This window comes from Hippocampus guttulatus, chromosome 3 (assembly GCF_054856545.1).
Source record: "Hippocampus guttulatus isolate MCC_2025c chromosome 3, RoL_Hgut_1.0, whole genome shotgun sequence".
Classification (NCBI taxonomy): Eukaryota; Metazoa; Chordata; class Actinopteri; order Syngnathiformes; family Syngnathidae; genus Hippocampus; species Hippocampus guttulatus.
In genome coordinates, this window is record NC_141263.1 from 13,518,075 (window position 1) to 13,531,120 (window position 13,046).

General features: G+C 39.8%; 1 protein-coding gene across 1 annotated transcript in view; it reads right to left on the reverse strand.

Moving 5' to 3' along the window:
* Nucleotides 1–1,809: 1,809 nt before the first annotated feature.
* galnt18b (UDP-N-acetyl-alpha-D-galactosamine:polypeptide N-acetylgalactosaminyltransferase 18b) overlaps nt 1,810–13,046 on the reverse strand; it is a 71,591-nt gene continuing 60,354 nt past the window's right edge. Inside the window, exons 8-11 of the mRNA XM_086106890.1 lie at nt 11,433–11,570; nt 6,401–6,496; nt 3,118–3,282; nt 1,810–2,810 (exon numbers count right to left, since the gene is read on the reverse strand). Of these exons, the coding sequence (XP_085963016.1) occupies nt 2,664–2,810; nt 3,118–3,282; nt 6,401–6,496; nt 11,433–11,570 (546 nt within the window). The 3' untranslated portion in view covers nt 1,810–2,663. The remainder of the gene's footprint in view (nt 2,811–3,117; nt 3,283–6,400; nt 6,497–11,432; nt 11,571–13,046) is intronic.

The following is a 13,046-nucleotide window of genomic DNA, read 5'->3' on the forward strand; positions in this document are numbered from 1 at the left end:
CTTTTAGTAACGGGACCGTGTATGTTGAAAAAACAAATTCTGAGCATTGCCATTTAACCTATGTCTACGATAAAACAACATGCTTGAACAATTACAATGAAGATATAGGCTATTAACAACAACAACAACAACAAAAAAAATCACACAAAAAAGTTTATTCCATATATATTTTGTCAGTTTTACTTGATATGTAGGTTGGTCATCAATCAGAAGTGTCAATAAAAAAATACTTTAGTGCGACAGAAATTGAAATGAAATGAGAGAAGATGCTTTGCATGCTGAATGGAACTCTTTTGGGGATGACTGGGGCTGTTTTTAGTTGATGTTTTAAATGGGCCATTGTTGATATTTTTGGACAGTGGGGTATATTTTCAAGTTGATTAATCGTGACTATCTAGACAGTAAAAGTCAGAATAAGGTTCCTGGTTGAATGAAGAGGGAGATTGACAAAGCATCTGCAGAAATGCGACTCTGTATCAGTCTGTCTTGGTGGAAAGGAGCCGAGCTGAAAGCGGAGGCTTTTTTGGTTGATCTATATTCCTACCCACACCAATGGTCACGAGCTGTGAGAATGGGATCGAAAGAATAAAATCGTTGAAACAAGCAGCCAAAATCAGTTTCCTCCGCAGGTTGTAAAGGCTATTTTTTAGAGGTGGGGTGAAAAGCTTAGGCATCCTTAGAGTACAGCCGCTGCTCCTCCACATCGCCAGATGTTGGGGCTCAGGCATCTAGTTAGGATGTCTCCTGGATGCATTCTTGGTGAAATGTTCCGGGCATGTGCCATGGGGAGGAAGTTCTAGGGATGCCCCAGGACATGCCAGAAATGTCTCCTGGCTGGCATTCTGTCCAAATGTAAAATGCCTAAACTTGCCAGGCTTTCAGCCTGTGGGTAAGTGTGGCCATTTTCTCTTATGGGTGTTCTAAAACTGGATTGATCTAAAATTATGCATTTTTGCGATATACTTGCAGTTGTGCATCAGTGAAATAGTTTCCAAGAATTAAATTCAGAGTGGAGCAGCATCAGATCCTCCTGCAAGCAACCCTGGTGAATAACGTAAGGAACCAGAATGTATATTGTACTCGTCAATGGCAGTGAATGTTCAGATTCTAATTGACATTGTCTAATTGAGAAAATGTAAGTTAGTGAGTAACTTTCTGTTTATTTTGCTGTAGGGTCTACTTGAGCATACAGAGGGGCTCGTGTTGCATCTATAGAAGTGCAAGTGAAGGGGGTCTTTTAGATGAAAGTGGGTTTCCATGTATATTTAATACAAAGGTCTGTTGAGTCCTGCTGGAATGCAGTGTCTAATGAGGAGCGACATTTTGAAAACAGGCTGGGCCACCAGTCGCCTCATCAGGTGCACAACACAGTCGGTGCAGGGAGCAGGCCTATTTTTCATCCTCTGCATTTATCATGACTCACTGACACCGCTTTACATGCCATGTACTTTTTGAGATGCAGCATATATAGCATGTGTGCAAGAACGACTACTTCTTGGTATATACTCACGCCAGTGCAAAGCAAAAAGCACCTTAGTATCTGAAGAGCAATTCACATTTCTTTTTCACTGCACAAAGTCGTATTTTTCATCATGAATTTCTTTACTCAGCTGGCCTTTGTAGCTCTCAAGGTTGCATATAAACTGAAAGCAGACTTTCACTGGTAGAGATTCTTTTCATTGTTCTGCAATAGTGACTAGCCATTGTTTTTTTAGTCACTGTTTGTATTGACTTTTGGTTTGGTTTATTGTATCTTAAATTGTTGATGGACATTGCGATTATTTTTGTCTTCGTTAAAAAGGCACATGCTAATGGTTGAAACATTTTTTTAATTCACTGTCATATAATACAAATATTCAGGTTATTAACAATCAGAAAATAATAAACACATTTTTTCCCCTTTGTTCCATCGGGTATACAGCTAATTCACAAAATAAACCTGAGACTGTGAAATAAAATACTATAAGCAGGAACAGATTGCTACACGGTAGCCATAACAAAGCACCCAAACATTTTGAATTCAGTACCTTTTTTTCATCCAATGAAAATATGACTGTACTGCTTTGACCATAAAATATACAAAGTATTCTGCTGTGCCACAAAAATATCAATTGAAATACCATCCAGTATTTCCGTGGGCATATTTAAATGTAACATTCACAATAAGATTTAGCATCAAATTATCTCATTTATGTCATCCTTTCCACACTCCCAATTGGCATTTTTTTTTTTTTTTGCTGTGTTCCAGAAAACTGTGAAGTCAGTGATTTCCACCATCTAAAAACAAAATCGAAGTGGACGCCGTTTGAAGTCGGTGTACATACTCACAAATGTTGGCCAATTCACAGCTCTGTGATAATGACAACAGTATGAGTCTGGAATTATTTCAACCTTCATTCCTTTATTTCCAATAGCAAGTTAAACAATATCAAAGTCGACTCACCAGAGTCATGTATTGTGTTCGTTTTTGGAGGGTGCAGCTCGAATGCTGATGATGCAGTCATCGAGGTCATCAGCCATGTTATTCTTTTATTTACCATTGATTGGACCGCCAACATTTCTCAGTCTGATACTTCCTACTTCCCAGCTCTCTGGAATGCAGAATTACACTCCCAGATACAGACACAAACTCCATATGCAGCCACTCAGTAAGTCAGGTGTGCTCATGGGGAATTGCTATACAATATATTTGTGATGAACCATTTCTGTCCAGTGCATTTCTGCAGAGCTAGTTGGTAACCAAACTCGTTGTCACTGTTTGCTACAAGCTCCAGGCATCTTCTTGATTTTCTGTTCTGAATGGATCCGCCCTGAAAAGATAAAAACTGAAAGTTTGGAACTGTTCTGAATCCACAAGAACATTAAACATTTTTGACACAGTTGTATATCAATCAATGAGACATATAGTCTAAAGTATTTTTTCAAACCGATTTTTTGATCTTTTAATCTACGGGCATGTTTCGAGCCAGTCACAAGAAGGAGTCATGCCATATAATCTATGGCAAAACTCCTTATCTGTCAGCATGAACATGCACATTTGTTGCCACTGTTTGGGATCTTAGTGAATCATGACCTTATTATTGTTATCTAAAGTACTGACTGAGCATTTTTTGTCACCTGAGTGAAGAGCCAGTGTAGTTTCATGCGTTTGGCTGTGGCGTAGCTACACTCAATGAGGCGTGGTCTGCTGTTCACGTCCACCAGGCACTTATTGTCATCATCGTCAACAGTGGGACTGAGGAGACCCACCAAAAGCTGCTGAGTACTGGTGAAGTACACATTCTGCAAGAACATAACAACTTGGTTTTGATGTCTGAGGCAATCGGAGAGGGAGGATTGTGCAGGCATCATGTAAAATTTGGATGAGCAATAAAGGAGGAGGATATAAGTGTAAAGTGGAGAGGACTTAGAACAGAGCATTCATTGGTAGTAGTTTTGAATTATATTTCACAGATATGATTGATGATAAATAGGGATAGATTTATTATCGGGGGGTGGGTGGGGGAATCGTGTTGATATTAGGCATTTTGACACATTTTTTGTTCAAACAAAGATGGCCATTGTCAAAGAAAAAAAACTTTTACTCAAAAGTAAAGAGTTTGAGTTTGTATTATTTATTTTACACCGATATTTTCCTTTTACTGAAAATGAATATCGGTTCCAAACATCGGCCTCCTTGACTACGAATAATTAAATTCAGTCCTGAAAACACTATTGCTCTAATTCTAAACAAGGATTTCTGAACTGTATTTTTAATGTATTAATTGTCAGGGGATTGTAACATTGGAGCAATTTTGGAAGAATCAAAACTGCCTATTTACTTGATTTAAATTCACTGCTGACTGGAGGATATCAAGACTGCAGACGACACACGCACGGCAGATTTGGAGCAAGCATAAATATTTAATCCTTACAAACAGCCTTTTTTTTCCAAGAGAATCGGCTTTCCTGTATTTAGCTGGGATACTGATCATTTGAGAATTTAGTGGGGAAATAATCCGCATTTAAATATGGGAGGGAGTGAGTTTGATGATTTACAACGCACTCACAGTTGACATTGGATTTGAAATCTGTGCTACATATACAGAGAACTCACTCAAGCTACATTTTATTTTATCATTACCATACAGGCATTTTTTTGGTCTTCAAATTCCGCAGTCTGATTAGCTGACCAAGCATTGCACTTTTAATTGTCATATTATTTTTGATCAACTTATCAATTGTATTCAAGAAATGATAATTATAATGAATATCAGAAAATTGAAATACAAAAGGAGAAAGAATAACTATATATATACAAACCAAAAGGTGTATAAATAGAATAGTATAGTATACATAAGGGTAAAAGTATTTGATGATATGTAGATTTTCTTTTCTTTTCTTTGAAAAATTATCAATTCAAACTGCTACAAAATAAGGGGTAGGACTAGAAAAGTTACTTACTTCTTCCTACTCCTTTGAGCATACAACTGTGATGATGTGTGTTTTCTTCTTTTATCTACTTTCTAATTTTCCTTTCATAATTATTGTTTGACTTACGTCAACCTGTTATTGTGTGTACTATATATGCTCAATAAACAAACAAACAAACAAACAATATTAGTTGTGCTTTTTCTACTACTGCATGACATCTCTGGACACATGTAGGCCAACTTTGGAATTCTAGTAAGGCAACATGTCGCTACTGAAGCAAACCTGTGCACTAATTGACATCTTAGCACCACTTGTACTAGTAATGAAACGCTCGATGTTAACTGGCGAAATTTTACAATGTCACTCATACAGTAGTACTGGAAGCACATAGTTTTCAACTAGTTTTGCCTCACATGTAACATAAGTAGTTGTCCTATTTGCAGGGCCTGACCGAGATAAATTTTTAGCTCGCCGCCTATTTTTGGCAGAAAAAAACAATTGGCTGATTAACAAAAAATATATACAATGCATAAAATAATGTAGCCCAAATGCATTTCAATGGGAGTCAATTATACGGGATTTTTCACTATTAGCGGTAACGATCGGGTCGCTATTCCCTGCGAATAGCTGAGGTCAGCTGGAAATATAGTGTTTAAAAAAAGAAAAAACATATTTTTGTTTCCCAGAATGTGCAATGCATTTATTTTTAAACAAACTGTGATTACGTTGTGTGTAAAATAGTGACATCTAGGTGCATTCCTTGCACAACTTGCTCATCCGAGTATTGCTTGTGAAAATTGAGATTTGCTTAGATTTTAATGGCAGGTCCCATGACCTCATCAACAAATGTAATTTATTTAATTTTTCATAAATTATTTATATTTGGAGATACAGGGTTATGATCTAGATTTATATGCAATAAATAGTGTTACTTGTGTGTAACTGCTGTCAGTATACATAAAGTTAACAACAATTGGCAAACAACAAATTGGCCTCGCGATTAATCACTCGGGCCTTATCTATTATTATGCCAAAACTGTCCGACAAGGACAGGACGAACAATGTACTAACTAATTCATGGACCTTAAGTTAGGCATGAAGCATATACCGTACAATACAATACATTTATTTATACAGCGCTTTCACAATGGCTGCAACTGTAACAAGGTGCTTTACAGACCATTTAACATAAAATGACAAAAATAATACAACAGAACACCTGCCATAAAAAATGGACAATTGCAACAACTGCTTTGGAGCATCGACTCAATATCCTAGATATCCATCTTAACTCTTTCATGCACAAATAATGATAACCTGTAACCTAATAAGCTGTCCACTGTAGTAACCGCTGTCTCTGAAAGGGTTAAGTACTAGTAGCTCAAAAAATGGCACTACGGTAATTGTGAGGGGGTGGGGGGGGGCATACAACTAGTGCCCTGAATTGTTTGACTAGTAAGGACAAAGTGGTTATCAAGAATATTGAATAAATGCTCAAACAGCTTCCACACGGGACACTAAAATGATCACACAACATATTGTTGTACTTTAATTATTGCATGCCACAGTGACTGAAAACAAAATAATACATCATAATTAAGCCCCGGAGGAAAAATAAAATCTTCCTCACGCATTTTTATGATTACAGATCTAGAAGAATGAAAAAAAATGATGCAATACAGTTGTTTGTTATAAATTCTTGAAAAAAGACAGCAGAGTAGTTAAGCCCAAAAACGTGTCACAGCAAAGTTAAAACAATCTACTCAGTATAAAGAAGGATGAAGGGATCAATAGAGGCTTGATGAGGCTGGCAAACACAGACGAGAATAAAGCTGTGCTAACATTTGAGGACATTTCGAGTTGCTTGTGATTTAGGCTGACCTATCCTGAACAAACCCTCCAATTAGGCTTCAAACTCGTGAGGCAACCACCAAGCGACATGGTTCGAAACACACTTGTGGCTGTAAAATGAGAAAAGAGCTCCAACCTGTGGTGTCATTCCATGACAGAGGTACATGATGGGAACATTGTCATTGTCAGGCCCCTGATCCAGACACACATCATTCTTCAGAGAGTTTTTCAGCTGTAACACACATGCACACAAAAAAATGATGAATTAGTCAATAGGGGGGTTGAGGAGCCGAAAACTGCACTCAAGTAAGAGCACTTTAGTATAATGTGACCCAAGTAAAAAAAAGAAAGTAGTTCTCCAAATAATTACTTGCATAAATACCCAGTGAAAAAAAACTACTGGTACTCAAGTAAGTACTGAGTACCTGGTGAGTATGAACATGAACATGGAAAGTACATACTTCACATAAATCAAGTAAATATAGTAGATGAAAAAGAAACAGAATAATGTGAGTTTTCCAAAATGCAAATGCAAAAATGGCATCATACCTATCTATGCTTTTGTCACACAGTTATTTGAGCGTGGCCTGCCTGATTGGTGCACCACAAGGCGCTCCAGGAATGGTACTTTGGGAGTGCAGAGTGAACTGCGATAGAACACTGCCAGGGATGATTCCGCTCCCCACTGGCTTTGTAGACGTTTACTTTATGTGCTAATCAGTAAAGCCACAGGCAGCACAAGGTCTTTTTGTGAGAGCTGAAATGTAAACCTTTCAAGTTCCGTGTGGCAAAAAAACAACAAACAAACACTATTTGCAGCACCTTTGGAGAGCGACTTGACAACTTACAGATGACAGAGTAGACGCCTTGAAGTTTTCATTGATTTGCAAGTGCAAGTTTAAAAACAAGCATTCATGAATCCGGGTCGATAAGTTAGTTAGCGGTCACAGATATTGGCTCATCGATCTCAAAGGGCTTAACTGATTTTGAGGCTCGTCTCGATACTTCTGTCTATAGTGTGCAGACAGCTGAGATGTTCTTGCTTGGATGTACAGTATATACGTCTATGTGTGAATTAACTCTTGTTGAGGGAAAATAATTAGATAAGATACATTTGAGAAAGCTTGTTTTGTTAAAATTGCTAGCTGCAATTCTTCAGTGCAGAAGGAACTGGTCAGCCAGGAAGGTAAGTGCGCGCAATTTCATTTGTGCCTTTTACACTGCTTTGTCACCTCATCATTTTATTATTATTATTATTTTTAATCACTCATGGCTCTAAGACCTTTGAAAATGAATTTGGCAACATGATGTAATTGTAGTCAAGTTGAAAGACTTTTTCTTTGGTTAGTCGCCCTAAGCGTAGACGAGTGACATTTGTACAATTGTAATACATGAGGGGGTACAAATGAGCAATTTTTGTGTCTTAAATTATTGGCTGAGCATTATTGGCTGTTATGTAGAGGCACAACAATATATGACATGAGGTATAATACCAACTTGAACTCAACTCAACTGTATTTATAGAGCACTTTGAAACAGCCATCACTGCATACAAAGTGCTGTATGGTTTGGTAATTCAAACAAGAGGGAGTTTTTTTTCCTGAAATGTAGTGATTTTAACTCTTTCATGCACCTGATAACACGATAAGCTGTTCTGAAAGGGTTAAAGATGTGAGCATTCAGTCAAACAGCAATATCTTGTTTTGATACATCCCTGGTGTTTTGAAGCCTAATCAAAAATGAATTCAAGCAGACAATGTGTTGTGCTTTATTTTTGTGTTCTGCTGTAGTGACATGTCAAACCATCACCACCGAGCAGCACATCAAATGCATGCCGCAAAAATAGAATAATGAGGTCTGCAGACATGAATTAATGTAATAAGGCTGGACTGCTTCTTTGGTTTCCAGCTGCCGTTTGTCAGTTTGTACAGGACAAATCAGCCATACAACAGGGGGGCCGTAATAGTGCAGTCTGACTGTCACTGTGCATCAGGGAGCATCTCAGATGAGATGAGGGAGGAAAGAGACATTCTGTCTTGGGCCAATACACACAGTGCCAGCATATGCCTAGGTTAGCTGCGTGTGTTCTCCTGACAAATATAATTCTGCTGCAAAATCCTCCAGTTGGATTAGCATTATCTGCAGATTAAACAAGAATGGCACACGGCTGACCTCTGCCAAGGCTGAAGACTGAACAAAAGTGGCTTAGTTCTTATTAGGGCCCATCCCATATATGTCTTAATTGTGTTCCAGCTCCAGTTGGAGTGGAGGGCGTTTCCCTCCTGTGCCTCGTTTCCCCATCAAGCCTAGCCTTGTATTTAAGGATTTCAGGTAGGCCATGTTGGATTATTGATCTTCTTTACTGTGGTGTGTCAAGTGTGATTTTCTAGGCCTCTCGATAACATTCATAGTCACTATTGTTTTGCTCATAGCTCTTTGTATTTTTGGTATTTTAGTATTGCTCTTTGTTTTCGTGATATTGAACTTTTTAACATTTCGTTTGAGTATTCTCGGTGTTCTATTGACCCGAGCAAGCGCTTTTGGTTTCAGGCATCGTTTTTCCTGGCACCTTGTGACCAGCGGTTTCAGTTCATACTTTGTCGGTGTGATTTTATTTCATAAATATTTTTGGAATTGCACTTTGTCTAAGCCTGCATTTTTTTTTTTGAAATCCTAAAACATTATTCGGTTCGCTCAGAATAACAATATGGATTTGTTTGAGACCAATACCGATATTTGGCACAATAAAATTCAAGAAACAGATTAAAAATGTACATAAACAAATACTTCATTTTTTTGGACCCTTAACACTTACAATAATAAACATGAATTGCAGGCAGAAAATGGGACAGTTTTACAACACTTTGTCCTCGACTTAAATTGGAAACTGCCTAACATGAGAACTTGAACCAGAGTGATTATTTGGCTAATACGCTGATACTGTACTGGCCAATTGACGAAAATGAGCTCTTTTAAAATATATACAGTATATACCTGTATATATATTTTTTTGGGGTGGGTGAAGGGGGTTGTCATTGTCTTATGCTGTAATGTGTTCATGTAGAAATAAAATTGATAAAAATTGGCAAAGAGAAAAAAATATTTAAAAGAAAATATTGGCCAGTTAATCGATCAAGTGTATTTGTTATGCTTGATGGTTTCCTGGTTTACAGAGGTACGACATGCTGCTGCCTTTCATGCAAACAGTGTGGGTTAGATTCCTGGACAGTGCCCAGTACCCAGCCACTTCCTGTCCTAAGATGAATAAATGGGTGGGCTGCATCATGAAGAGCCTCTGGTGTCAAAGTGTGCCAAACGACTCATGCAAGTGAGTCACTATGGCAACACCTTCCCCTTTGTTTTTGTGTTTGTTTGCTCGTCAATTTGTTTGCAGTCTTTTAAAAAGGATGTTGAGAATAGCGGGATATTCTTTTCCAATGAGACTCAAAAAAATACCTCAATCTCTATTGTGTTTTTTGGGAAACGGGGGGCAGGGGGATTTCTTTTTTGTTTGATAATGCAAACCATCAACAGACCATCCAGACCACCTCCAAGTACTTTGACTTGCATGTTCCACCTTACAAGTATTACAATACGAACCATTGCTTTGACTTCCAAGCAAACAATCGAGATAAAAATCATCGATGGTTGGAGTGAACTCAACTCAATTCACTTCACCACAAGCAGCGTTTTGGTAGATAGCGAACACTTCTTCAAAAAAGAAGCTTTCTGCTTGGCTCTCGACGAAGGCGGACGCTCCTGCACTGCTCCCTGCCCTCCCACCTTTTTTTTCCCTGCTCGCCACTTAGTCTTCTTGTGCTGTCTTTTGTCCAACTTTTTTCCCTAGCCTCTACCGTGTTTTCATCCGAAGAACTAACCATGGAATTAGTTGGCTGGTCTCTCGATGTAATCGACAAAAAAATTTTCGACGAAAAGAGCAGGCAGTGGGGAGCCTGCTTGCCCTCCGGGGACACTTGCTGCCGGATACGCCCTGGATCCATGGAGAAAGTGGAGACCGGTGTCCCTGACAGTACTGTCCGTGGAGGATGTGGAAGACATCTACATTATTGGCCTTTTGATAACAGGTTTGGTGTTGGCAGCTTGCTGTTCTATCGCAAAATTCAACCGACGGGAGCGGCTCTATTGGAAGTGAAGAAGCTGCCGGTCACTCTGGATGGCTTGGCGCGAATGTCCAACACTCAGACTCAAGCGGTGACTGAGCTCAATCGCAATATTGTTGTGATTTTTGGAGCGACTCCGCGTGATCGATAATACCATGGAGACGTTGGAATCCACGCTGCGGAAAGAATTTCTGGATCAGACTGATTGGCGCCACTGAGGAGATACAGACCAAGGACTCAAGGCTGTCTGGAATTGTTGGCGGCCGTCTCTCCAAAACAAACAAAGCTATCTGGCCTTTCCCCTGGATGGAAATACGCACGGAGTCTAGGGCCCCCACCACCCCCTCCTTCTCGGCCATGGACTGATAAGCCGGGACTGTCTTCATGATGAGCAGACCTCGACGATGCAGCTATGACCTGCACACGCATACACATACACAACTGGACAACCACACGCGCATACACATCCTTGTTATCACCGTCTTCATCGCTCCGATTCTTTTTCCCCCGTGACGTGGTTCGATAGTGCGGAGCGCAACGGTGGACCGTGCGGCTGGTCATGACGGCTGCGTCGCGGTTCCCCCCCCCCCCCCCCCCCCCGCCCCTCCCATTCATCCTCCCCCTTATTACATGTTATGTCTTGTGACTTGTTGTAACTGTCATATGCTTATTTTATGTGCTAGGGTCTTTTTTTTATCCTGGACTTAAATTATCCTCGGAAGAGGATAGTTCGAGCGTGTTTTTTTTCCCCTCTCCCTACCCAGCGTTTTTTCCTTTCTGAATTCTGATTGTAATTTCCCCATTGCGGGACAAATAAAGGATATCTTATCTTATCTTCTTCAAAAAAGAAGCTTCAAGCTTTTCATTGCCACTCCCGGTTGAACTTTACTGTCAAACTAATCATAAAACAAAGACAATTACCTGATCAGTATTTTAAACAACCACATCCCCCTCAAAAAGTCTGTGAGTTTAAAGTCAAGGCGCCACTGTATTTTCTTTGGCTTTTGCCAGAATGTGAGGTGTGCATTAAAAGCTGCAGTTGCTTACTACTCCATATGCAACCGTTTCGCTGTACATCCTCATCTCAGGGTAGATGTTGACCAGGTACCATCTGAAGGTTTTACACTGGAGCCTCTTCCTCAGAGCCTTTCTTTCTGAGATGTCGCCGATGTCAATGCCTGAGTCCTGGATTCACTCACACACACACACACACACACACACACACACACACACACACACACACACACACACACACACACACACACACACACACACACACACACACACACACACACACACACATTCGAAGCAGAACATTGATTACGTATAATTGACGGGGGCATCCAATTACTGCATGGCCATCTGTTGCGTTTGCAAATCGCTTCTATAGATGTTGGACATTTGTTCAGACAGTGCCGATTGTAAACCGTGCCGCATCATATTTCCACACCAGAATTATTATGGGCTCAGTCTATGGCAGGGGTGGGCAAACTTTTTGGCTCGGGGGCCGCATTGACTTTTAAAATTTGACAGAAGGGCCAGGTCAGCACGAGCTATGGTACATTAAAAAAAATAAACTGCATTTGTTGACAGTCCATATCAAACATCAACAGAACAAAAGCATGAAAGTACTGTATTAATATACTTTTTTAAAATGACGACAGTGTTGTTGATGACCTATTTTAGCCTGTGCATTTCTGCAGATGGGTTGTGATCAGACCAGTAGAAGTAGAGCGATACAGAGGTCCTAGGTCGAAAAGATCCCGCCCCCCCCCTCCCTGTGTTCTGCAACTTCAAGTCAATGCACCACCTGGCGGTGAAATGCCTGTCATTACAAGTCCAATTGAAATGAATGCAATCATTCACATCGAACCTTAATTGCGGACCGACCTTCGGCGGGCCGGATTAAAAGGACCAACGGGCCGGATTCGGCCTGCGGGCCGTAGTTTGCCCACCTCTGGTCTATGGTCAATCTCATGTCATCATCAGTGATGCTTGTCTTTATGTCTCACTCAAAAATGCATTCAAAGCGCAGTTTCAACTGTGGTTCTTCTCTGGTGGCCAGAAAACATCTCCAAGTGATTCATGCTGTTGGTTTTCACTTTCTCTGAGGTAAACCAACAGTGGCATTTGCCCTGCGTGTTTAATTCTTAGCCCCGTGGCTAAATTTCGTGCTTAGTGATTACAGCCCAAGTTAAATGCCTCATTTATTGACTAAATAAATTGCCTGCAGATATTCCTCTTTTCAACAGAATGTACAGAGGCCCCCTAAGGGATAATACAATTAACATAAGAAGACATCGTGTGCTGATCTAATTATTCATCAAATTCAGTTCTCGAGTAGAAAAACATTTATCTGTTAATTTTCTCTGAAGACAATCCCATCCCCTGAAGAACTAAATAATATTCATCTGAAACCCATTAAATCAAAGAAAATCAATCACAGGATGCTAATTGACTTTTTTTTTTGGTCCCGTACAGCTACATGGCCATTGCAGAAAGTTGGCTCTATAGGCCCTTTTATGTGGTGTTTGAAATAGTCCCTCTATGGTTGTTGTGTCATGATATCAATGGGAAATTGAGCCTGACAGAACAAAGATTGAGTTCCAGGTCAATCATCACATTTGTTCACGTGATACGTATTACCAAAAAGCATTTGTG